Here is a 25,275-nt window from a genome sequence, read left to right on the forward strand (position 1 = left end):
GGTGGCTCCAGAGGAAGTGTAGGTCAGATCTGGGGTCTGGGTGAGGTTTCCAACCAGCTCCTGGCTGCTCCAATGGGGCGGGGGCCGCCTGCAGGGCCGGGCGGGGCTGTGCTGCCATCTGGAGCCGCTGCTGCCAGCGGCCACTGTCAGGGCGCGAGCAGCGGAGCGCACACAGGGCTGGAGAGAGCACCGCTGCCTTGGCACATGGGCCGTCCTCACCCCTAGCTCAGGTGGCTGGGGTCTCGCAGCCAACCCCCACCCCCACCCCCGCGACTTTGGCCACTGGACCAGCCATGTCTCTCAGCGGAGCCTCGGAGCGCAACGTCCCGGCCACCAAGATTGAAATTACTGTGTCGTGCCGGTGAGCGGGCCATGCTAGGGAGGGCTTAAGTACTGGCAATGCCCCAGCCCCACACAGCTGTAGGCTCGGTGTGGGCAGGGGGCTAGACCACAGAGGGGGCCACCACAAGCGGGAAACAGAACCGAGGCTGAAGGCGGGAGTCACTGACAGGATGGAGGGGGGGGAGGTCTCCCTGGGCAGCCCCACCCTATAAAAGCAGGCTCAAGCCTACCAGCTCAAAAGGTGGGCTGCAGGGATTTCTTAAGAGCTAGACCACAAGGGGCCAAAGTTCTGGGGCGAACCGACTTCCTGGACCCTTGGAGACAATATGAGCATATATGCAGCCAATTGGCAGAGATTTCTGGTGTTGTCCCGAATGCTGACAGTGTGGACCCCAACACTCACTGGGGATAGTGATAGGGAGGGAGTACGATTTAAACCCCATGTCTCTTCCAGATGCCTAGTTTAGGACTGTGTCAAGGTGGTGGGCTGCAGAATGATGTAGCCCTCTGTCCATCTGTTTGTTGCTTTTCTCTAGAAATCTGCTAGACCTGGACACCTTCTCCAAGTCGGACCCCAGTAAGCGGCTCCAGGGCCTGGAGGAGGAACCCGGGGTGTAGGAGCGGGTGGGGCGGTAAGGGGTGCGGGCCGACCTGACGAGCTTCCCTCCCCTGCCCCCACCCGCAGTGGTGGTGCTTCACACGCAGAGCCGGGCCAGCCAGGAGTGGCGGGAGGTGAGTCCCAGAGTCCCAGCCTAGCTCAGGGCCGCTCCCGGGAACCTCCAGCCCGGCTGCCCGTGCTCATCCTCCGTCCCCCCCGCCCAGTTCGGACGAACGGAGGTGATTGACAACACTCTGAACCCAGACTTCGTGCGCAAATTCGTCCTCGACTATTTCTTTGAAGAAAAGCAGAATCTCCGCTTCGATGTGTGAGGCTCCTAGAATCCTGTCTTGGTCTACCGCCCCTCCTCCCAAACCTGGATCAGTTCGGAATTCTGCCTGGGCCCCACCCCCATCCCCACCTTCCTACCTGGCTCCTCCCCCAGGCCCAGGACCCTCGCCAAAGGGCATCACTCTGGTCTTAACTCCGCCCCCACACCCAGGTTGGCTCCGCCTTAGAAAGGAGCCATCCAGTTCCTACCCAAGCCTGACCTAATTTACCTCCACCTTGACCTTGGGCCCCCTCCCCCACCAAGCCTCCACCTTGGCTTCACCCCAGGCGTGACCCTCTCGACCCTTACACACAGGTCCCAAACCAGACCCAGGCTTAATTGGGGTCTACTGCCCCTCTTTTCACCTACAATTTTAACCAAGACTGAACCTAACCTCTTCCAGACTTTCTCTCACCCATCCCCACCCCACACCGGTTCCACTCTCATTTCCAGGTACAACGTTGACTCCAAAGCCAACATCTCCAAACCGGTAAGCCTGCAGCAACTGGCAGCAACAGAGAGGCTAACCTGTCAAAGGACTTCCCTCTCCCCCTCCCATCATCCTCCACCAACACACCAGCCCTTCTTAGGTCCTGGCCTCTCTGACCTCCCTCTCACCAACCCCAACCCTAGCTCCTCCCCTGGTCTCCTCCAGCCTTATTCACTGCTGTTCTTCCTTCCCTGCCTACCTCCTGGAACCTGCAGAAGGTAAGAATTTGATTGGGAGCTCATCAAGAAGCAGAAAGCATGTGGAGCTTTGGCCCTGGCAATGGCCCTCTGTCACCTGCACTTCAGAGTTACCTTGGTCAAGAGCAGCAGCATCACCGGGTGGGCTTGGTTGGCACTCAGTGCCCCCCCCCCCCCATCTGGCTGACTCCCTATCTTGGCACAGGACTTCTTGGGACAAGCGTTTCTGGCCCTTGGAGAAGTGATTGGAGGCCAGGGCAGTCGAGTGGAACGACCTCTTACGTGAGCTGAAGGGAAAAGGTTCCAGGGGAGGGAGGGTCTCTCTGAGTTCACCCTTCCATAAAGACTGCTGGCAGAATGGCTGGTGGGACTGCAGAGAGTGTCCCAACAGGAGCTTTGCCTAGCTCCCTTACTCCTGTAGAAAGTTGGACCTGTTCAAATCAATCTCAGGCTGGACCTGTTTCCTCTTCATTCTTTTTCTAAGTTTGATTCGATCTTTAAAACTTTCTCCCAAGCCCTACTCCATCGGGAAGCTTCCTGGAATAGATCAAATCCTCAGGTCTTGCCACTGTACCCGGGTGCTCACTAGACTGTTCATTAGCCGTGTCCCAAAGCCTTGCCCTGCTTGAGGACCCCCAGATTCTGCCCCTGGACAAGCCGCTGTCTCCCACTGTTTAATGGGCTAAAGTTGCAAAAGTGAGCCAAACTAGTTGGAGGGAGGAGGTGGAAATGAGTGCGAAACAGACAGTAGACATAGTAAACAATATATGGAGAGAGGGATCAAAGAAGAGGGGTGCAGGAGAGCTGGTGGAGGAGACATCATCTTCAGTCATTTGGGCAGCTGGAAGGCTAGTAACCCTGGAGCAGTACCTGAAGGTGAAGAGTGACCTCTGTAGACATAAAGGAAACAAGCCTAATCAACCTACATCAGAGCAAACTGGCCAGTGTGGGTGGAGCCAAGAGAGGGACAGGGCAGGAGGCAGATTAGGAAGTTCCCAGTCAGGCCCTTTTAGCTTTCACTCTGAGATCCGAGTCTATGTGAGGTTCTGAGCATGAGGAGTGCCATCACCTAACTATGCTGACCACTGGGTTAAGAATAAACCCTATGTGGACAAAGACAGAAGCAGATGGCAATCAGAAAGCAGCCATTGTACTCCAGGGAGGAAATACAGTGGATGGGAAGCTGGTCAGATTCTGGATGTACTCTGAAGGGGGAGCCAACAGATCCAAAACCCATGAAATACAGGAAGGAAAGGAAAGAGGCCAAGGCCTGCATCCCACCTGGGCAGCAGGAAAGATGAAACTGTGCTACCAATTGAAATGATTTGTTTGGGGGTTTTGGTTTTAAAATGAGCATACTGCCATGCATGCTGGCCCACCCCTGTAATCCCAGCACTCAGGATGCTGAGGCAGGCTGGTTGCCACAAGTTGGAGACCTGCTTAGGTAACATAGTGAGCTGCAGGCCAGGCTGTGCTACACAGTGAAACTTTGTCTTGTCAGAGAGAGAGAGAGAAACAGAGGCAGAGAGAAAATCTGAGCCAGTTTGGAGGGACTGATTCAGCATGGACTCGTGTTCTATTAGATTCCAGAGTTTTTTTGTTTGTTTGGTTGGTTTGTTTGGTTTTTGGTTTTTGTTGTTTTGTTTTGTTTTTCTTGAGACAGGGTTTCTCTATGTAGCCGTAGATATCCTGGAACTCACTTTGTAAACCAGGCTGGCCTCGAACTCACAGAGATTTGCCTGCCTCTGCCTTCCAAGTGCTGGGATTAAAGGCATGCACCACTACCACCTGGCATAGATTCCAAGTTTTAAGATCAGATTCCCAGGCTCACATTGCAAAAAAATAAAATAAAGTTTTTATTTTTTTTTTTTGAAGAAAGGTAGCTCAGTGGTAGACCATATCCTTAATATGCATGTGGGCCTGAGTTTAATCCCAACACAATAAAAGGAAGAAAGAGGAGAAAGTAGAGAGGGAACCAACCACACTTAATGTTGCTGCAGCTCAAATAAAATAAGAATTGGAAATTACCTTTATATCACTGCTGGCTGACAAGAGGAGGTAGAGGCTAGAGAGTTTTAGAAGGTGGAAAGGGGGCATAGGAGCCAGAGAAATTTCAAGGAGTTTTTGCTATAAAGGGAGAAAAAGAGATGTGTATATAGCAGACCTGGGGTTAGGAATAGATTTACAGGGCTGGTGACACGGTTCAGTGGCTAAAAACGTTTGCCACTATACTTGGTGACCTATATGATAGAAGGAGAAAACCAAATCCCACAAGTCACACACAATGTAAAATGATGCTCTATGTAGCCCTACCTGTCCTGGAACTTGTCCTGGCTGGCCTCAAACTCACCGAGATCCACCTGCCTCTGCCTCCCAAGTGCTAGGATTAAAAGTGTGCACCAGCACCACCTGGCTTAGATTCCAAGTTTTAGGATCCTAGTAATCCCAGCACTTAGGAGGCTGAGGCAAGTTTTGAGGTTCAAGATCAGCCTGGGCTACATCATGAGAACCTTTCAAGAGAAAAGAGATTTATAATTTTTTAAATTGTTTTTAAATTAGCTTCATTGTATCATCTTTGTACCAATATTTAGGTTTGTAGTTTGTGACATGAGAAAAATCTCACCACATTTGTAATTTGAAGTGCCTGGGCCAGTAGAGACTGAGATAGATGCTGGTGGAGTAAATGGAAGGGGAAGCCAGGCAGGTGTGTGGCAGCTCGTGCTTATAACCCTAGCTCTCAAGAACAGGAGGACTACCATGAGTTTGAGGCCATCCTGGTCTACACAGTGAGTTCCAAGTAATCCTTAGCTGTAAAGAATCTCAAAGAAAAAGAAGGAGAGCATTGCTGGTGTCCTCATGCAGACTAAGAGTGGATGGTAGGATAGTAGCTAGCAGAGGGTGAAGAGTCACGTGACAGCTCATTTATAGCCGCTGTAGGAAGGCTCAGCCATGTGGGTGAAGCATGGTGGCAGGGTAGCATGGCGGTGGGTGGACCATCTCTTCTGGTTGCTTCAGATTTGTCAGCGAGTGGGAAACCAGGTCACTGGCTGAGAGAGGATGGGAGGAGGCCCTGATGCTTGAGGGGAGAAGAGTGACTCTTCTGTGTGACAGAACCGGAGAGAGAGGCCATGCGTGCTTGGTAGGGTCACTGCGCACTGATAAGGACGAACCTGAGGTTTGTGGCCATGTGTCTGAAATGGAGACTGGTTAGATCATGTGGCCATGCTCTACTGTGTGTGCAGTAAGAGTTAGATAGATTTGGAGTTAAACAGGGCTGCAGTTCTGCAAATTAGTATATTAAAGTCAGAGCAGTGCTGGGAAGGAGGCTGCAGTTCACCCTGGGTGAGAGGCCAAGGAGAGTGTGGCGAGTTCACAAGGTGATGCAGTCAACAGCTGGTGGTTCACTGTGCTGGGTACAGCTCCATCCACAGTACACACCATCTGTTAAAGTTAGCAGGGTCAGGATTTGAAGGAACTAAAAAAGGTAGCCGGGAGGTGGTGGCACACACCTTTAATCCCCGGATTCAAGAGGCAGAGACAGGTAGATCACTGAGGCCAGCCTCTACAGAGTGATTTCCAGGATGGCCATGGATACACAGAGAAACCCTGTATCAAACACACACACACACACACACACACACACACACGGAACTAAAAAAGCAATTCTTTCTATTTGTTTATTATCCTTGATTTTGTCATCATTGTTATTTGAGACAAGGTTTCTCTGTGTAGCCCTGGCTGTCCTCCTGCCGCTCACTCTGTAGACTAGGTTAGCCTTAAACTCAGAGATCCACCTGTCTCTGCCTCCCAGTGCTGGGATTAAAGTCATACATCACCATGCCCAGCTGAAACAGTTCATTTTATTTTATTTTGATTTGTTTGTTTCTCCAACTCCAGGCTGACCTTGAAGTCTCTTTGTAGAGGAGACTGGCCTTAATTTCTTATCCTGCTGCCTCAGTCTCCCAAATGCTAAGACTGCAGGCATGTATCACTACATCACATTTTATTATTATTTTTTTTTATGAGACAAAGGTTTTTTAATTTTATTCCATGTACATTGGTGTTAGGGTGTCAGATCACCTGGAACTGGAGTCATAGGCAGTTGTGAGCTACTATGTGGGTGCTGGGAATTGAACCCGGATCCTCTAGGAGAGCAGCCAGTGCTCTTAACCGCTGAGCCATCTCTCCAGCCCTGAGATGAGTTTTTTCTTTTTCTTTCTTTTTTTTTTTTTTTTTTTTTTTTTTTTTTTTGGTTTTTCGAGGCAGGGTTTCTTTGTGGCTTTGGAGCCTGTCCTGGAACTAGCTCTATAGACCAGGCTGGTCTCGAACTCACAGAGATCCACCTGCCTCTGCCTCCCGAGTGCTGGGATTAAAGGCGTGCGCCACCATCGCCTGGCCATCCAGCCCTGAGATGAGGTTTTTATGTAGCTTTGGCTGCCCTAAAACTTGCTTTGTAGACCAAGCTGGCTGCAGACCTGGATGATCCTCCTGCTGGCTCCTGAGTTACTGATGTTGTAGGTGTGGCTGTCATGCCCAGCTGAGCTCTCTCACTTTAAAGATGGGGAAGTCACACAGCAAGTTAGGGCCAGGACTTGAACCCACAACTCTCCTTTTTTATTTTTTTGTTTTGTTTTTCTGGGTTTTTTGTTTTGTTTTTTGTTTGTTTTGGTTTGGTTTTTTGAGACAAGGTTTCTCTGTATAGCTTTGGAGCCTATCCTGGAACTTACTCTGTAGACCAGGCTGGCCTCAAACTCACAGAAATCTGCCTGCCTCTGACTCCTGAGTGCTGGGATTAAAGACGTGTGCCACCATCACTTGGCTCCTTATTTGTAAGGGGGCAGGCATACATGTGCCACAGAGGTCAGAGGAAAATTTGTGGGAGTTGGTCCCCTTTTTCCACCAGGCATGTCCTAGGAATCAAACTCAGGTTGGCAGGCTGGGTAGCAAGTACCTCCATCCCTTTACCTACTAACTCACTTTGCCAGTCCTGGGGATTCTTGGACTAGCTTCCCTGAACACTCTGAATCCCTTAGGGAATCATGATTCACAGGCCTCTATCACAGGGTCCCTTAATACTTAGGGACCCAGGCAAATCAGGAATGAGGATCCCTGGATCCACTCTTTGTACACAGGGAAATGTCCCTTTGGGGGGCAAGGAAAGAATAAAGCTTCTTTTGTCTTTTTCATTTTAAGTCCTTTGTTGTTTGGGGAGTAGAGATGGGGTTGTTACTGCTTGCAGTTTGGTCTTTTGCTTTGAGGCATGGTCTTGCTATGTATCCTAAGCTGACCTAGAACTCACTGTGTATCCCAGGCTAGCACCAGGCTCACAGCAATCCTCCTGCCTTAACTTCACATGTGCTAGAATTATAGGCATATGCTTCATGTCCAGTTATGTTTTGTTTGTTGAGACAGAGTCTGACTTAAGCAGCCTAGGCTAGCCTCAACAGTTTTTTTTTGTTTGTTTGTTTGTTTGTTTTGTTTTTTTTTAAACATTTATTTACTTTATTATGTATACAATATTCTGTCTGTGTGTATACCTGCAGGCCAGAAGAGGGCACCAGACCTCATTACAGATGGTTGTGAGCCACCATGTGGTTGCTGGGACTTGAACTCAGGACGTTTGGAAGAGCAGTCAGTGCTCTTAACCTCTGAGCCATCTCTCCAGCCCTTGTTCAGATCCTTTTACAGCTGCCTGCCATCCCCATTTCATAGAGAGAAACAATACCCTACAGGAGTCCAGCAGCTTAGAAACAATGACACACCCCCGCAGTCTACTACATGCCTTTGGCACACTGCTGTTAATGTGATACCCCCTCGGCCAGTTTGCAGCAAATCAAAGCAGGCCTTTTCCCACCAGGAGCTACTCAGAATAGAAGTGGGGCATACTTAGGGGACTGTTAGCAAATAGAAAACTGGCCCACAGAAACCCAGACTGATCACCTCAACTCTCCCTTCTCTCTGTAAGGGGCCTTTTCTGCTTCCAGGGGTGTGCCAGGCAAGAAGTGTGGAACCATACTGCTGACTGCTGAAGAGCTCAGCAACTGTCGGGTCAGTGAGGACCACATGCTAGACCACAGACTCCTTCATTTCCCAGACTCCCTCAACCAGCTGAAGGCTCCAGACTAGCTGGGTCTCAACAGCCCCCTCTATCAATCCTTAGGACATTGCAACCATGCAACTGTGTGCAAACAAGCTGGACAAAAAGGACTTCTTTGGGAAGTCAGACCCTTTCCTTGTGTTCTACAGAAGCAATGAGGATGGCACGTGAGTCACCCCCATACAGCACTGAGGCTAGGAATGAGGTTCATGCTTAAAAGAGTGGGAAATCTTGGGATCCTCTGTAGGTAGTGGTATCGGTGCCACTCCAAGGAAATTTCCAGTTCCCTGCCTCCCTCCAGGTTCACCATCTGCCACAAGACAGAGGTTGTGAAAAACACATTGAACCCAGTATGGCAGCCCTTCAGCATCCCTGTGCGGGCGCTCTGCAATGGAGACTATGACAGGTCTGACTCAGTATCAGCTGCTCTTTCAGGGGACCAGGACATGAGTGAGGCTCTTTCTGAAAAAAAGGATGAGGTTCCTGAATCCCAGAATGAGGACTAGTAGGTGAAGGATAGATGGTCAGAGGGGCGGCTAAACTGGGAATGGTTGGGTGTGTGGAGAAACTGTGAATGGGTGTATAAAGGGGTGGTGGGTGGGTAGAGGAGAAGATGATGAAAGCATAGAAAATGAACAGAAAATTCGACTGGTAGGTATATCAGCAGACAGAGAGAAGATGGGCAATTAACAAATGGAGATGTGATAGACGAGCATGTAAGAGTTGATGAATGGCTGCAGAGCGGCAGACGCATGAATGGAAAACCAAGTAGAACAGAAAAGGACAGGTAGAATGACAAGTGCATTGATGGCCAGACAGATGAATCATGGATGGATGAACAGATGATTAGTGGATGAATCAGCTGATGGATGTGCGTAAAGGAGGTGGCTGACCCAAAGGAACTACTGAGTGGGTGGTACAAAGACTGGTGGGTGAATAGGGCACCTGAATGGCTGCTTATGCAAATGAACGGACAGACGTTACTATGGTTGGGTATTTATTTGAGTAGATAGACAGGTGGGTGCTTGTATGTATTAGAGTTGGTGAATGGTGGGTTGTATGGTTTGGTGGGGGAATAAAGGGGTAGATTAACAGGTAATTGTATTGTATATGAGTGAACAGATGGCTACAGAGTTTGATGCATTGAACTTAATAGATGTGTGAGACAGGGGCAGAGTCTTTGAGTCCAGGAGTGGTGACACATGTTTGTAACCTCAGGACTCAGGAGGTTGAGGCAAAAGGATCTCGAATTTAAGGTTAGCCTGGGCTATACAGCAAGGTTGTTGGAGGAAAGAAGGAAGTTCCAGAAGAAAGGGAGAAAAAGATGAAGTGAGGGTAGGTTAAGTTCTTTGAAAACAGGATATCTGGATAGCTGATCAGGATATCAGCTCAGTAACTTCCTAGCTATGAAATCTTAGCCAAGGTACTTAAATTTCTGGGGTGAGGAGTAGGGGGAGAATATATAGCAACTTTCTTATAAAAACCACTAACAAAGCTGGGCGGTGGTGGCGCACGCCTTTAATCCCAGCACTCGGGAGGCAGAGGCAGGCGGATCTCTGTGAGTTCGAGGCCAGCCTGGTCTACAAGAGCTAGTTCCAGGACAGGAACCAAAAGCTACGGAGAAACCCTGTCTCGAAAAATCAAAAAAAAAAAAAAACCACGAACAATAGTACTTACAGAGAATATTTGTTACATTAAATGAGACAGTCCGAAAGTGTTAAGAACACTGCCCGGAGTAAAGGGAGATTCAAATGGCAAATACGTGTGGGGTGTGTGGGGTGTATGTGGTGTGTGTGTGTGTGTGTGTGTGTGTGTGTGTGTGTGGTGTGTGGGTATGTTTGGTGTGTATGATGTGTGTGGTATGTGTGGTGTGTGTGGTGTGTGTGTGGTGTGTGTGATGTGTGTGTGGTATGTATGGTGTGTGTGTGTGGTGTGTGGTGCGGTATGTGTGTGGTATGTGTGTGGTATGTGTGTGATATGTGAGTGGTGTATATGTATGGTGTGTGTGTGTGATGTGTGTGTGGTGTGGTATGTGTGTGGTTGTGTGGTGTGATGTGTATGTGTGTGTGATGTTGTGTGGTGTGTTACGATATGTGGTGTGTGTGTGGTATGTGTGTGGTTGTGTGGTGTGATGTGTGTGTGTGATGTTGTGTGGTGTGTGTGTGGTTGTGTGGTGTGATGTGTATGTGTGTGTGATGTTGTGTGGTGTGTGGTGTGTGTACGATATGTGGTGTGTGTGGTGTGTATGTGCAGTGTGTATGTGTGGTGTGTATGTGTGTAATGTGTGTGTGGTGTGTGTGTGAGTGGTCTGTGTGTGTGTGGTGTGGTATGTATGTGTGTGTGGTGTATATGGTGTGATGTGTGTATGATGTGGTATGTGTGTGGTGTGTTTGTGGTGTGATGTGTGTGATGTGTGTGGTGTGTGTGGTGTATGTGGTATGTGTGTGTGATGTGTGTGTGGTGTGTGGTGTGTGTGTGATGTGTGTATGGTGTGTGTGATGCGTGTGTGATGTTTGATGTATGTGGTGTGTGTGTATGTGTATATGTGTGTTTTCCATAACAACAGTAGTAACAAGGTCAGGTATGTGCATGAGCTGAATGAAAGGTGGAAGGTTGAAAATGAGCAGCCGACAGAAGGACAGATGGATGGGGGAAGTGGCTGGGGTGTCCTGGGGTTTGGCATGTACACACAGCCCATGCCTGGATTTATCATGTGCATTTCAGAACGGTGAAGATTGACGTGTATGACTGGGACCGAGATGGAAGGTAGGTGCATGAGCTGGTGTGCTCTTTCTCCTGTGCTCACTGGAGCAGTTCCTGGACCATGTGGTACATTCACTAGGAACCTCAAAGCAGCTCTGGGAGCCGGAAGGATGAAGGCAGACACACAGCTGATCTGCTAGATAGCTCTCTAGTACACTGTCTTCCAGCTTTTTCTTCCCCATCTAGCCTCACCCCCACTGTCCTGTAGCCCAAGTTAGGAACTCAGGCAATAAAAGCTCTAGGGTTCTGCTCTGGCTCAGTACCAGCAGCTGCTGCTTACCCACCCATGGCCTCATTGCAGCCATGATTTCATCGGCGAGTTCACAACCAGCTACCGGGAGTTGAGCAAAGCCCAGAATCAGTTCACAGTGTATGAGGTGAGGGCATGGCCCTGTTATTTTGCCAAGTGCTCTGTCCTGGGCAGCTGGGTATAATTGTCACTGTGACCATCCAATACTTAGGTACTTAACCCTCGGAAGAAATGCAAGAAGAAGAAATATACCAACTCGGGGACCGTAAGTATTCCCTGGACTCGGGCCTCCCCAGTCCTTCTGTTTTTAATCAGTGGTGACATGCTTGACAAATAACGGAGGCAGGACATCTAGGGGCACAGGTCATCTAGGACAGTAACACTGAGGATAAGGTGACACTACTGAAATTTTTGTTGTTGTTGTTGTTTTCTCACCCAGAAAAATTTCCTACCCTACTTTGCAGGATTAAAAAAGTTCCCTTAGTTGCATTTCCAAATTTAAAATGCTTTAGGAATCCCAGGATGCACCTGACAGCTTCTCCCTTTACTCTTTCAGAGACTAAGCAGGGTGGGAGCAGCTGGGCAGGAGTGGACACACATGTCCCATCATGCACTTTTCTCCAAAGCTGTACTAGGTTCCCTCTCTTGCCACCTCAGCTGTGCTTGCAAAAGTGACAGGGCTGCCTCTTATATTCCACAGGTGACACTCCTTTCCTTCTCTGTGGACTCCGAATTCACTTTTGTGGATTATATCAAAGGAGGGTGAGTCGTGGCCAAGCCAGCAATGAGTTCTCTCGCTTGTGAATGGGCAGGGCCCACTGAACTTTGCTTCTCTGAATTTCACTTTTCTCCTATGTAAAATAGGTATTTTAGTTATTATTTCAGGACCATAGTGTTATTTACATTAAACTACACACAATACCCTAGTCATGAAAATAATCCCTTAATTCTGCAAAGTGTGATGCATGGACCACCACCAGTAGCAGCAGCAGTATTTGGTACTTTGTTGATACCATCAAGACTGCCTGGATTACCATCTGCAATTTAACATGGATTTATGCTTGGGAAATACTGATGTTCTGGGTATTGGTCCCTCAGTAACCAACCAATCTACTTCTCCACTAGGACACAGTTGAACTTCACAGTAGCTATTGACTTCACTGCTTCCAATGGTGAGACATGGGTGAGACTGTGGGAATGGGCAGAGTCTAAGGGATTCTTTAAAGACTGGCCTAGATTCCTACCTGGGTGAAGACTTTAACTACCCAAAAAGCTACACTACGTAAAGCCAATCCAGGATGGCACTTGCACAGGTGTGATGGAGGGAAAGTACTGGGTGCCAAGGTAGGCAGACGGTACAGGAATATGATGGGTATCTAATCAGGTACGGTTGAAAGGCTAGCTTGCTCTATTAGCCAGCCAGGAAATGTACAGCATGGGAGAAAATGGAGTTATCAGGAGAGGATGAACAGATTGGTGGGTAGGTACTTACCAGGATAAATTAATAGGTAGTGAATGATTAATGAATGGACAGATAAATGGATAAATCATAGGGAGAAGGATTTGCGAATGAGTGCACTAGGGGCATGTAGGTGTGTGTGTGTGACTGCACAGGCAGACAGCTGTGGTTTTAGGTTAAGGAAGTAACAGGTAAGTGCATTAGCTAGGAGAGTCTGGCAGGGGAACGGATCCATATGAACAGAGAATGGAATAGACAGGGATGGCTCAATAGTCAGAATATCATAAAGATGGAAAGGAAGAGAAATGACAGGTGAGCAGGAGGCTGGCTGCATGGATGGGTAGACAGGATGATACAAAAGCCGATGGATAGAAAGAGTAAATAGGTTGAAAACTGAATTTGCTGCCTGGCAGATGGGTTGGAGGATATATGGATAGACAGATGAGCGTGTAGTACAGCATATAAAACATAGAGAAACAAGTGAGGGTTTCAAGAGGGGTATATGAACAGATGATGGAGTCACACACAGAATGAGGAGTCCCTATGTAGAGGTGGGAGGATACATACAAGGACGAGCAGGTGACTGTGAGGTCTGAGCTCCTGTGTCTCTACAGGGAACCCCCTGCAGCCCACCTCACTACACTACATGAGTCCCTACCAGCTCAGCGCCTATGCCATGGCCCTCAAGGCAGTGGGAGAGATCATTCAGGACTACGACAGTGACAAGCTCTTCCCAGCCTATGGCTTTGGAGCCAAGCTGCCCCCAGAGGGGCGGATCTCTCACCAGTTCCCCCTGGTACAGTATGGGCCAGAGCCTACACTCAGTGCCCCTCAGATGGATGACTGCTGTTAATGTGTTGTGAAGGGCAAGAGCCAAGGAGGACCTATGACATGGTGACAGGACAAGGAGATGGGGCAGTGTGGAGAAGAGCATGCAAGGGTCTAGGGTGGGAGTGAGCTGGGATCAGAGTGCCCCTGAGTGTCCTCTGTGTGGGCTTAACTGGGCTTGAACCTCATGTTTTTTTGGCAGAATAACAATGATGAGGACCCCAACTGTGCAGGTATTGAGGGCGTGCTGGAGAGTTACTTCCAGAGTCTGCGCACAGTACAGCTCTACGGGCCCACCTACTTCGCTCCTGTCATCAACCAGGTGGCCAGGTAAGAGGATTGGGTGGCAGTGAGGGGGGAAATGATTGGACCCAGACACAGGCAGACACACTGAGTGAACTTAGACTTTGGAGGGAAGGGGAAGTATTCAGTGTACAGTGATCCAGGACCTGGTACCAAGATGGTACTCTGCCTGTGCTTAGAAAAAGTATCAAGAAGCATCCTTAGCTGCTGCTTGAGAGCCACATCCCAGGCCACAAGGTGGTCTTGATGGCCTTGACTTTCTCTAAAAGAGAAGAAGAGCTTGTGGGGCAGTGGTGAAGGCACCAGCTTTGCTACGAGACATAGCTGTCAACCTGGCACTAACCAGGCGACCTTAAGTAACTTGTTTTGTTTTTATTTTTATTTTCTTTTCTGAAAAAGGGTCACATAAAGGCCAAGCTGTTCTGGAATTTGCTATGTTGGCAAGGCTGCCCTTGAATTCCTGATCCTCCTGCCTCCACCTCCTAAGTGCTGGGATTGTAGGTGTGACACTACTATGCCAGCTAGCTTAGCCTCTGTCTTAGCCATTGTTCTATTGCTGTGACCATAACCAAGGAAACTCTTACCAAAAAAAGCATTTATTGGGGACTTGATAATAGTTCTAGAAGTCGTCCATTTTCATCATGGCAGGGAGCATGGCATGGCAGCACACAGGTGGACATGGTACTGGAGAAGTAGCTGAGACTTCTACATCTTAATCCATAGACACACAGAGAGACATGCTTGCCCTGGTATGGGCTTTTGAAGCATCTAAGCCCACCCCCGTGACACATTTTCTCCAACAAGGCCACACCTCCAAGGCCACACCTCCTCCAACAAAGCCACACCTCCAATCTTTCAAGTCCTTTCAAATAGAGCCACTCCCTGCTGATAAACATTCAAATATATAAGCCTGTGGGGGTTCATTCAGCTCACCACTGGCTCTTTTTGTTTGTTTGTTCGCTTTTAGGTTTGTTTGTTTTTTTTAAAGACAGGGTCTCAGTATGTAATCCTGGTTTTCCTGAAACTCACTAGGTAGACCAGGTTGACCTCAAACTCACAGAGATCCACCTGTCTTTGCCTTCTGAGTGCTGGGATTAAAGGCATGTGCCACCATTGCCTAGCTCTCTACCATCTTTTTGTCTGTCTGTGTTTGGTACAAGATCTCACTATATCTATCCCATATAGAGTCCAAGCGATCGGCCTACTCCAGCCTTCTAAGTGCTGCCATGACAGGCATGCAACACTATACCCAGTAATATTAGCTTACTTGTGGAGTTATTATGAGGTTAGGTAGCAAAAAAGTTATTAGATAATGATGTAAGAGGTAACAGCATAGCATCTGACCCACAGAAGGTACAGATTAGATTTAAAACTATGCAAAATTTCAGAATAAACACAAGCAATGAATGAAAACCCAGATTAACCAGTCAGTTGTGTCGCACACCTTTAATCCCAGCACTTGGGAGGCAGACACAGGCAGATCTCTGTGAGTTTGAGGCCAGCCAGGTCTACAAAACAGGTTCCAAGACAGTCAGAACTGTTACACAGAGAAACTCTGTCTCAAAAAAACAAACAAAAGAGGGGCTGGAGAGATGGCTCAGAGGTTAAGAGCATTGCCTGCTCTTCCAAAGGTCCTGAGTTCAATTCCCAGCAACTACATGGTGGCTCACAACCATCTGTAATGGGGTCTGGTGCCCTCTTCTGGCCTGTAGGCATACACACAGACAGAATATTATATACATAATAAATAAATAAATATTTTTTAAAAAGAAGTAAATGCAGAAATGGTGGCACACACTTATAATTATGAGCCAAGGCAGGATGACCTCAAACTCAAGGTCAGCCTGGGCTACATATAGACATCCTGTCTCAAAAACAAGACAAATTAACCATTACACACTGAATAAAAGAGATCTAGCTAAGAGGTCTGGAGAAATGACTCAGCAGTTAAGAGCACTTACAGAGGTCCTGAGTTCAATTTCCAGCAACCACATGGTGGCTCACAACAATCTATAGTGGGATCTCATGCCCTCTTCTGGCATAAAGGCATACATGCAGATAGAGCACTCATCCACATTAAATAACCAAGCAAGCAAATAAATAAATTTTTTTAAAAATATTTATTTATTATGTATACAATATTCTGTCTACATGTATGCCTGCAGGTCAAAAGAGGGCACCAGACCCCATTACAGATGGTTGTGAGCCACCATGTGGTTGCTGGGAATTGAACTCAGGACCTCTGGAAGAGCAGTCAGTGCTCTTAACCACTGAGCCATCTCTTCAGCCCCTAAATAAATCTTTAAAGCAATCTAGCTAAAACAATGAGTCTCAGAAAGCTTGGAAGTAAAAGAATGGGGGAAAGACAATAAATGCAAGTTGTGGGTGTACTCAGTTGTTAGAGAACTTGCCTCACCTGCAGGAAGCCCTGGGTTCAATCCTCAGCATTCCATAAATTAACATGGGGAAGTAGAGTCAGAATGATTAGAAGTTCAGGTTCTTCTGAAGCTACAAAGTGAGTTCAAGGACAACAAGGGCTACAAGTGACCTCATCTCAACAACAACAACAACAAAAGTAACAACAAAAACATATGGTTAAAGGCTTTTTAGTAAACTTCCCATTCCCTATAGAAGACTGGATTACTTTCTGGTGTATAATGAGAATATTAGTTACTTTAATTGTAAAACTAACATAATATTCTTGCAGAAAACATTAAGGTCAGGGAAAGTTCTACATAAAAGCAGGGCATAGTGGCACACACCTTAAGTCCCAGCACCTGGAAAGCAGAGACAGGCAGATCTCTGTGATTTTGAATCAGCCTGGTCCACATAGTGAGTTCCAGGCTAGCAAGGACTACACAGAGAAATCTTCTCTCAAAACAAACAATAAAGGAAAACTAAAAGATGGAACATGTTACAATCAAATCACATATAATATTTCACAAACAATTTTTGACACAAATTTTGGAATCTGTTCATTTCTGTTATTGTTATTAAACAGAATTCTTAGACATTATCTTGGGCAACTACACTGATTCATTCACTCATTTATTTAATAAACATTCATTTAAGGACGATTCTATCAAAAGTGTAGATTCTGGAGTAGAGTTAATCCATCAGTGCTCACTCTTACTCCTCTCCCTCTCCTTCTCTCCCTCTCTCTTCCTCCCTCTCCCTGAGACAGGGTCTCCTGTATCCCAGACTGCAGCCTTCTGATCCTCTGCTTTTCTGCCTTCCAGTGTTGGGATTACAGGTGTGCACCACTACACTCAATGTATGTGGTGCTGGGATCAAACCCCCAGCTTAGTGTGTGCTAGACAAGCTACCAACTGAGCTATTAGATCCAGCACATTGGTCATACAGTGTCATACACTGGCTTTGTGGCTTTGGTCAGTTCTCTTACCACTCTGTAAAATGAGAATGCTAAGAATACTTACAATGCACGGTTGTTATGAGGACTCGTTAGCATACGTCAAGCACTCACAAAAGTGCTTGCCCTTGGTAAGTGCTATAACAGTAATTATTGCTGTTCCTATTATTATCATTGCCAATATTCAAAGGGCAGCTGCTGTGTGCTCAGTGCTCTGCTGGGGCACTGGGGACTCACAGATGAATCGGATTTAGTCCTTGCCCTCGGGAGCTCCCGCCTTGGTGCAGGAGACAGAAATATAAATAAATCATCACTTCTGTAAGGCAAAGCTCCCCAGAAATTTCTAGCAAGTTGCCTGGTGGCAAAAGTAAGACACTGCATTCCCTGGGGGAGTTGGGGGGAGATGGAGGGCACAGCTGAAAGCAGTCAGACTGTGAGGGACTTTGAAGTCCAGTGTTTCATCTTACAAATGCATGCAAACTTTCTATTCTTCTCCCATTGTGTCTGTGTTTGCTCTAATTACTTTTTTTTAAAAAAAAAAAAGGAGCTTTGAGTGTACTTGATTCACTGGCTTCATCTACACACAGGACAATTCATTTTTAAATCCCCCTCAATACCCTCAGGGTTTGAAGAACCTCTTGGAGAAGCAGAACACCCATCTCAAAGGATGGGGCTGCATCCTAGAAGATAGGAGTACAGGTTACAGCACAAGGGCTGCTCAGCCAGGCCTCCAGGGAAAGCTGGCCTTCATCAGCAGAGGGCTAGTCGGCCTGGCAGTGCTGACAGCCTGCGAAAGCACTAAGTGACAAGTTTGGGAGATGCTGGGTGCCCAGATGTAACGAAGACAGGTGATCACTTGGGGAAGTGTGCAGGCCAGGCCAGGGCAGACACACGTGCTCACCAGCTTCTTTTACCCTGGAGACTGCTGCTTAGTGTTTCTGAACTTCAGCTTCCTCATTTTAAAAAATAGGATAAGCTAGGTGATGTGGTGTACACCTGTAATCCCTGCAACTGAGAGTACATGGCAATGGGATTGTTGAGAGTTTAGAAGCCAGCCTGGGCTATACAGTAGTTCTAAGCCAGCCCATATAACTATTCTGTATAGTCCAGAGAATGATCTACAGTAGCCAGACTTTTGATTTGGAATGAGTTTATTATTAAGTAAATAGCAAAGTGAGTGGATGTAATGATCTGAGCCTTTAGAGGCAGGCAGATCTCTGTGAGTTCAAGGACAGTTGGATCTACAAACTGAGTTTCAGGCCAGATGGGGTACCTGGTGAGACCCTGTCTCAAACAGCAATACAAAAAAAAAAAAAACCACAAACAAACAAAAGCATATACAGCAAGCAAAATTCTTCCTGGGTGCATGCTTAGCACAAAGCTGTGTTACCTCTGTTACCACACAGAGCAGGTTACAGTGACTATCTATGGAATGAGCAATGTGATAAAAGGTAGCATGAGGCCAGACCTCCCATGAGCATGGGCTAGGATGCAGGAGTGCACAGGGCCTTCCGCAGCCACACCCACTCTGGACCTCACACACCTGCAAAAGCATCTGACTCTGCACTGTCACCATGCCTTTCTCAATCTTCTGAGACCAGGGTAAGCACCAGCACTGCCTAAGAAAATGTCCTATAGTGATGGAAGTGACCTACATCTATGCTCGTCAATATAGTATTCAGCAGTCACATATGGAAAGGGAGCCCTTAAAGGTAACTAGAGTGACTAATGATGGAGTTTTTCATTTAGTTTAACTTAGTAGATTTAAATCTTCATATACACATGTAAATAGGGACAATGCATTTGGCAGCACAGATCAGTTGTTTCCAGTTTACTTAGGATGTGAGACAGAGGTTGGGGGGCCAGGTAAAGCAAGTGGGTAGACTGAGGATGTCTGAAGTCCTTTTCTGGATTCAGAGATAGATGAGAGAGGAAAGAGGGTGCTGATCCACTTGGTGAATCATTACTGTGATCCAGCAAACAAGAGGTGGAAGCAGGTAGGAGGATTAGTTAGTGTCTGCTTCAGTTACAAGAGTGACCCTATCTTAAAGGTAGATACAGAATGGAGAGATGACAGGCAAGGGCCACAGTCAGGTCCAAAGACTGTGGGATCCAGAAGCCCATATGGTGGCTACTACTCTTATGGTGGCTGTAGAAGCAGGGACTCTCTGGTGGCCCCTGCATACCTTGGTCTCTCATGCAGGGCTGCAGCCAAGATTTCAGATGGTTCCCAGTACTACGTTCTGCTCATTATCACTGATGGCGTCATCTCCGATATGACACAGACCAAAGAGGCCATTGTCAGTGTGAGTCTGAGGAGGAAGGCCTGGGAGGGAAGGGTCACTGTCCATATTGTGAAGAGGCTGAGATGTTTACTCCATGTGTATCCTAACAACTTCACCTGCCAGTTTCAGAGATGCCCGGGGCACAAAGAACACTTGCTTGTGACTCTCTAGGTCCCAGAATGATGCCACCAGATAAACCCTCTAAGGAAACGAACTGAAGCAATGCTAGTCTTTTACAATCAGCCAAGAAGCATGCCTGCCCTTTGTCCCGGGAGGGCAGAGCCCCTTTTATGTTATTTTTTTATCTGCTTTTAATTTAAGTTTTGTTTTGTGACAGGGTCTTACTATATAGATCCCTATATAGCCTAGACTATCCTGAATAATGGCAATCTTTCTGCCTCTTTCCAAGTGCTGGGGGCTATAGGTGTGAGCCACCATGCCTTACTAGTTTTGTTTGTTGGTTTGCTGGATTTAGAGGGTTGTTTGTTTGGTTTTGGGTCCAGGTCTGACTATGTAGCTCGAGCTGGCCTGGAACTAGCTATAAAGACCAAGCTGCTCTTGAAATCACATGATCCTCCTGCCTCTCCCTCCTGAGTCTTGGAGAACAGGCATGATATACTGTGCCTAATGTGGCTATTTTGCTGTCATTAGGGTTTGTTTTTGTTTTTTTTTTCATGATAGGGTCTTACACTGTAGCTCAGACTGGCCTAGAATTCATTATTTATTCATTATTTAACCCATGCTGCCTCAGTCCCATGTGTATTAAGATTATACATGTCACCATGTCTGGCAGGAAAACCTTTTTTAAATGATACTGGAAATATTCAAGGTCAGCCTGAACTACAGAGTGAAACTTTGTCTCAAATATACAAACAAGATAATGGATATAAATCAACTAGCTATATGTTCTACCCAAAAGCACCTGTTATGCATTCTGAGATAATCTGGAACAAAAGTATCAGTATCTTTGCCCACAGGAGCACGTGACTCACACAGTCACTGCTCTCCCCACAGGCCTCCTCACTGCCCATGTCTATCATCATTGTCGGCGTTGGACCTGCTATGTTTGAGGGTGAGTAGGAACTGGAGAGAACAGGAGGGATCTAGGCATTAGGCCCTCCTCACAGACAAGACAGATTGGCACCTTGGTGAACTCAAACATGTTTCCTCTCCATAAACATGGCTGCTGATGTTTAACACTTTCCTCTGCCTTCCCACAATGGGACATGCAGGAAGGAAAGCATAGTAAGGACAATGATAACAATCCCACACCACTGTGGAGTGCAAGCATCAGTTCTCCCCATGAGGACTCTGAAAGGCTCTAATGGGGAAGGGGCAGAATGAGTTGGAGTTGAGAGACCTATCCAATGATGCCTGCCTGTCTATTCTGCAGCAATGGAAGAACTGGACGGTGATGATGTACGTGTGTCCTCCAGGGGACGCTATGCAGAGCGGGACATCGTTCAGGTAGCCCTGAGAGTAGTGAAAGCCAAGAGAAATAAGGGGAAGGAAAGGCTTCCAAGGAGCCACTCCCCTTACTCTTTCCTAGTCACTTCCTGTCTCCCCTCACTCTTTAAAACCTTCCTCACTCAAAGAGCAAGTTCCTTTTTTCGTTTGTTTGTTGTTGTTTTACTTATGAGACAAGATATTGTTAGATAGCACAAGCTGTTCTGGAACTCCTGATCCTCCTTCCTCAGCCTCCAGAGTACTGGATTTACAGTACTGCAACATCACACCAGGTTCTGAACAGTTCTTTTAGGGTGGATTAAGCGGGTTGCTGTTATTCTGAGGTTGTCGGTCCAGGAGGGCCAAGTGTCGGCCCTCTAGCGGAGACGACCAGTATTACACAGACAGACCAAGAAGCAAATGCTGCTGTTGTCAGCAACAGTTGCCAGGGAAGGCTTCTGTGAGGCTGTGATGTGGACATCCAGGTGAAACCTGAGGAAGGTGTCAGCTTCACAGGCAGAGAAGGAGCATGTAAGACCTGCCAGAGGCTCAGACCGGGCTAGCAGGAGGATCTGGCATGGTGAATATCTGAGGTTTGATGGTCAGAATTCATTCTTAATTATGTATCCATCCATGTATTTATTGTTTGTTTCATTTTGTTTTGTTTTAGATAGAACCTCACTATATAAGGAACTTCCTATGTAGCTCTGGCTAGCCTAGAGTTCATGGCAATCCTACTGCTTCAGCCTCCTAAGTGCTAAGATTATAGATGTTTGCCACCATGTCCAGCTCAAACTACATTGTAAAAGGACTTCTCTGGCTGTTGCCCTGTGGTGTGCTGTGGTAGGGCCAGGGAAAAGCCAGGAATCCATTAGCAAGCAGCAAGGATGACTGGGGATGCGTGGAGACAGAACAGTGATCATGGTCAGAAGTAGCCAATTAAAGATGTGTAGAGGCTGGGAGGCAGTTCCATTGGTAGAGTACTTGTCTAGTGTGCATGAGGCCTGGGTTTGATCTCCAGCACTGCATAAACCAAGTATGTGCCGGCAATCCCAGCACTCAGGAGGTGGACACAGAAGGCTAAGAAGTCAAGGTCAGGTCAGTGAGATGGAGGCATTAAATGTACTTGCTAAGCAAGCCTGATGAAGTGGGTTAGATTCTAGGGATCCCATGTTAGGGGAGAATCCACTCTAAAAGTTGTCCTCTGTCATCCACAAGTGCACCGTAGCACACTCATGTCTGCATTCACACATGCACACTGAATACATAAAATAATAATAACAATTATAAATAATTTTTCAAACTTCAAGGTCATTTTGCTATACAGTGAGTTCAAGGCCAGCGTGGGCCTGTATGAAACCCTGCTGGAAAAAAAGAAAAATGTTTAAGAGCTGTGCATGGAAGTGTGTGTGTGTATACCTGTAATTTCTGTATTCAGAGGCTAAGGGAGGAAGACTAAGAATCCCATGCCAGCCTAGGTTATCTCAAAAGAATAACAAAACAAAATAAGATACTTAAGAACCTGTTACAAGACTTGATGACTTGTTAAGACAGTGATAAGGAATTGAATGGCAACTTCAAGAATTAGTCTTAGTTTTCTAGTGAGAGATGTCCCACTGACTGGGTGGGGGAAGCCAGAGGAGGGGATAGAGGAAGACGATCTGGTATTCAGATCTGGTAACACTGGGCTTGGGGGATCTATGATAACCGAATAAAGAAGTAGTGTTAGCAACTAAACATGTGGTTCTGGGTCAGGGCCAGGCAAAGTGGTTACAGCCCTAACTAGTTAGGAGGCTGAGACAGGAGGATCACAACACAGTGAGATCTCATCTTGAAGCAAAACAAAATAAGAAGCCAAGGATAAAGGTAAATATGGGGCCCCAGGAGGTAATTCCTCCTTTTTACTTTCCCCTCCTTTTACCTACCTTCTTTCCCAGGCAAACTGTTCCTCCCCTTCCAATTGCAACAACTTTCCCTCCCTCCCACGGTCCACTCACTCTTTCCGAGCACTCAGGAGGCAAAGGCAGGTGGATCTCTCTGAAGCCAGCCTAGTCTACATAATGAGCAGCTAGGGCTACATAGAGAGACCCTGGAGGGGAGAGAATGAGTTCCGAGCACAGGAAGACCCAAAGGAATGGGAGCTGAGATGGAGTACAGCTTCCAGAAAAGTAGAAGAAAAGAGTGGTGTCAGGCATGGGATTTGGGCTGCGAATGTGGTCCAATGGTAGAGAGCTTGCCTTGTATACACAAGATCCTGGGTTAAAGCCCCAGCACCCCATACAAAGAAGCGGGATGTAGCCAGAAAGTTCAAGTGTAGGGAAGCTAAAGAGACTCTCAGCAAGATAAAGACTGAAAATTATCACCCACTGCACTGATTTAGTCTTATAGGGCTATTAATGACATTAGCAAGAGTAATTTCAGCGCTGTGTGACGTCCAATGAAAATGAATTGAGGGTGAATAGAAAGTGGGGTAGGGATAGAGTGGGTGGAAAAAACAGATGTAGAAAACAGTTCAATAGTAAGGGAGAAGAACAGTGATACTTGGAAAGAGATGTTAGGGATCAAAGATGAAACCTGAGTGCTTCCCACTCTCTTGGCCAGAACTCAAAACTCCTTTCTTGTCTGTCCCAGTTTGTTCCCTTCCGAGATTATGTGGACCGATCGGGGAACCAGGTGCTGAGCATGGCACGACTGGCCAAGGATGTGCTGGCTGAGATTCCTGAGCAGCTGCTGTCCTACATGCGCACCAGAGATATCCAGCCGCGGCCTCCACCCCCGGCCAACCCCAGCACAGCCTCAGCCCCAGAGCAGCCCTGAGGACTCCACACATCCAATGCTTAGCAGTCTGCTTACCTGCCCACCCACTGGAAGCTAAAGGCACCTGGGGAGAGATCTGGACCTCCCCAGAAGAGCCAGCTAGGTTGATCAGTGCTGGCTGACAAGCTTTCTGCCCCCTGACTACAGAAAGGCCTGGCATGATCACCACCTACCTGCCTCATGCCAATAATAAAGCTGATCTTACTCCATCTCTGCCTCATGGGTGTTGGAGAGGGAGACTAGGGGACCCAGGGCCTGGGGCCTCACCTAGAGGGAGGGAGCCAGGATAGCTTCAGCTAGGTTAACATCCATCCCAACACACTGATCCAGTCACTTCTATGTCAAACTTCAAACACTTTTTAAAACTTTGTGCGTGTACTTTTACATTTTTTTTTCCTCAGGAGAGACCCATAGCTTTCATCAGATTCTCATAGGGGTTCTTCACCCCAAAAGAGCTGGCTTTAAGAAAATATGCAGACTAGTGGTACAAGCCTGTAATCACAAGTTCAAGGCCAGTGTAGGCAATTTATTTGGACCTTGTCTTTAAGGGAAAAAAAAGTGGTGTCACACACCTTTAATCCCAGCACTCAAGAGGCAAAGGCAAGGAGATATCTGAATTTGAGGCCAGTCTGGTCTACAGAGCAAGTTTCAGGACAGCCAGAGCTACACTGAGAAACCTTGTCTCAAAAAAGAAGAGGATGAGGAAGAAAGAGAAGGAGGAGGAGGAGGAGGAGGAGGAGGAGGAGGAGGAGGAGGAGAAGAAGAAGAAGAAGAAGAAGAAGAAGAAGAAGAAGAAGAAGAAAGCTGTTAGTGATAGATCCCTGGCCTTGTATGTGCAAAGCCTTCAGCACAATGGGGGAAAAAAACTATATAACTCTTCTATTCCTTTATTCTGGTTGTTGTTTTTTTAGAGAGCTTCTTGCTGTGTAGACAGACCAGCCTGACCTGGAACTCACAGGCAGTCCAGGCAATCCTATCACAGTCCTCTTGAACGCTGAGATTACTGCTTATTTTGAACTTTCTGGATGAGTATAATAGCTAGGTGTTTTTTTGTTTTGCAAATACTAATCTTATACATTAGATACCATTAGGCGATTTACAGACCTCATCTGTTTTAATCCTTACCATAACCCCGGGGAAAAGGTACTATATATTATCCCCATTTAATAAATCAGTTACACTAAGCCATTTTTTAAAAAAGAAATTCCGGTTTTAATCCAGACCCCACGATTTAAACAAGAAACAAATTCCTGGAGTGCCGGTTTTATTGGCATTTGTTGGGGGAGAGGCGTGATATATGAAAACGTGAGCTTTAGGGTGCTGAATACCAACCCTGCATGAAGATAAAACTGAACTTTTCAGGGACCCTAGCACTTTGGAAGACTTTTTCATACTCTTCAATGACAAAACTGCAAACACTGCTTAACAATGATGACCCCTGACGTCCCAAGTTTTCTGAAAGCCCCACGAATTGACAGTAGGATTTTCGAGTTCCGGGTTTACAAATGAGGAACCCGAAGAACTCAGCAACTTAACCACGTTCACACTGAAAGTGTCAGTCATAGTCAATGGGCTGTGTGTTTTGACACTGCCTTCCAATCAGCAACCCGTAACCACGTTGTCTAGCGCTGCCAATCTAAATTCCTCCGCTTTACAGTAAAAGACCGGGAACCTCCCCAAACTCAGTTCCCTTACTGGT

General features: G+C 47.0%; 1 protein-coding gene across 5 annotated transcripts; it reads left to right on the forward strand.

The window, feature by feature from the left end:
- The first annotated feature begins 98 nt into the window (after nt 1-98).
- On the forward strand, nt 99-23,722 carry Cpne9 (copine family member 9). 5 transcript variants are annotated; one of them, XM_041643687.1, is made up of 21 exons: nt 101-361; nt 879-919; nt 1,028-1,074; nt 1,165-1,268; nt 1,725-1,761; nt 1,977-1,979; nt 2,164-2,240; nt 7,943-8,006; nt 8,119-8,222; nt 8,357-8,461; nt 10,780-10,821; nt 11,120-11,195; nt 11,280-11,333; nt 11,769-11,830; nt 12,194-12,240; nt 13,142-13,323; nt 13,558-13,685; nt 19,232-19,334; nt 20,328-20,385; nt 20,707-20,780; nt 23,391-23,722. In XM_041643687.1, the coding sequence occupies exons 1-21, from the start codon at nt 294-296 to the stop codon at nt 23,574-23,576; spliced, it is 1,662 nt and encodes a 553-aa protein (XP_041499621.1). In that variant the 5' UTR covers nt 101-293; the 3' UTR covers nt 23,577-23,722. The 5 variants fall into 5 exon arrangements, with proteins under 5 accessions (XP_041499637.1, XP_041499632.1, XP_041499627.1 ...); XM_041643703.1 differs by lacking the exon at nt 19,232-19,334 and having other exon boundaries at nt 99-361; nt 23,391-23,589; XM_041643693.1 differs by lacking the exon at nt 20,707-20,780 and having other exon boundaries at nt 100-361; nt 23,391-23,613.
- Nucleotides 23,723-25,275: the final 1,553 nt, after the last annotated feature.

The sequence above is a fragment of the Microtus oregoni genome, unplaced genomic scaffold (genome assembly GCF_018167655.1).
Source record: "Microtus oregoni isolate MIOR12 unplaced genomic scaffold, Mior012 000002F_ref0000024, whole genome shotgun sequence".
NCBI classification, from domain to species: Eukaryota; Metazoa; Chordata; class Mammalia; order Rodentia; family Cricetidae; genus Microtus; species Microtus oregoni.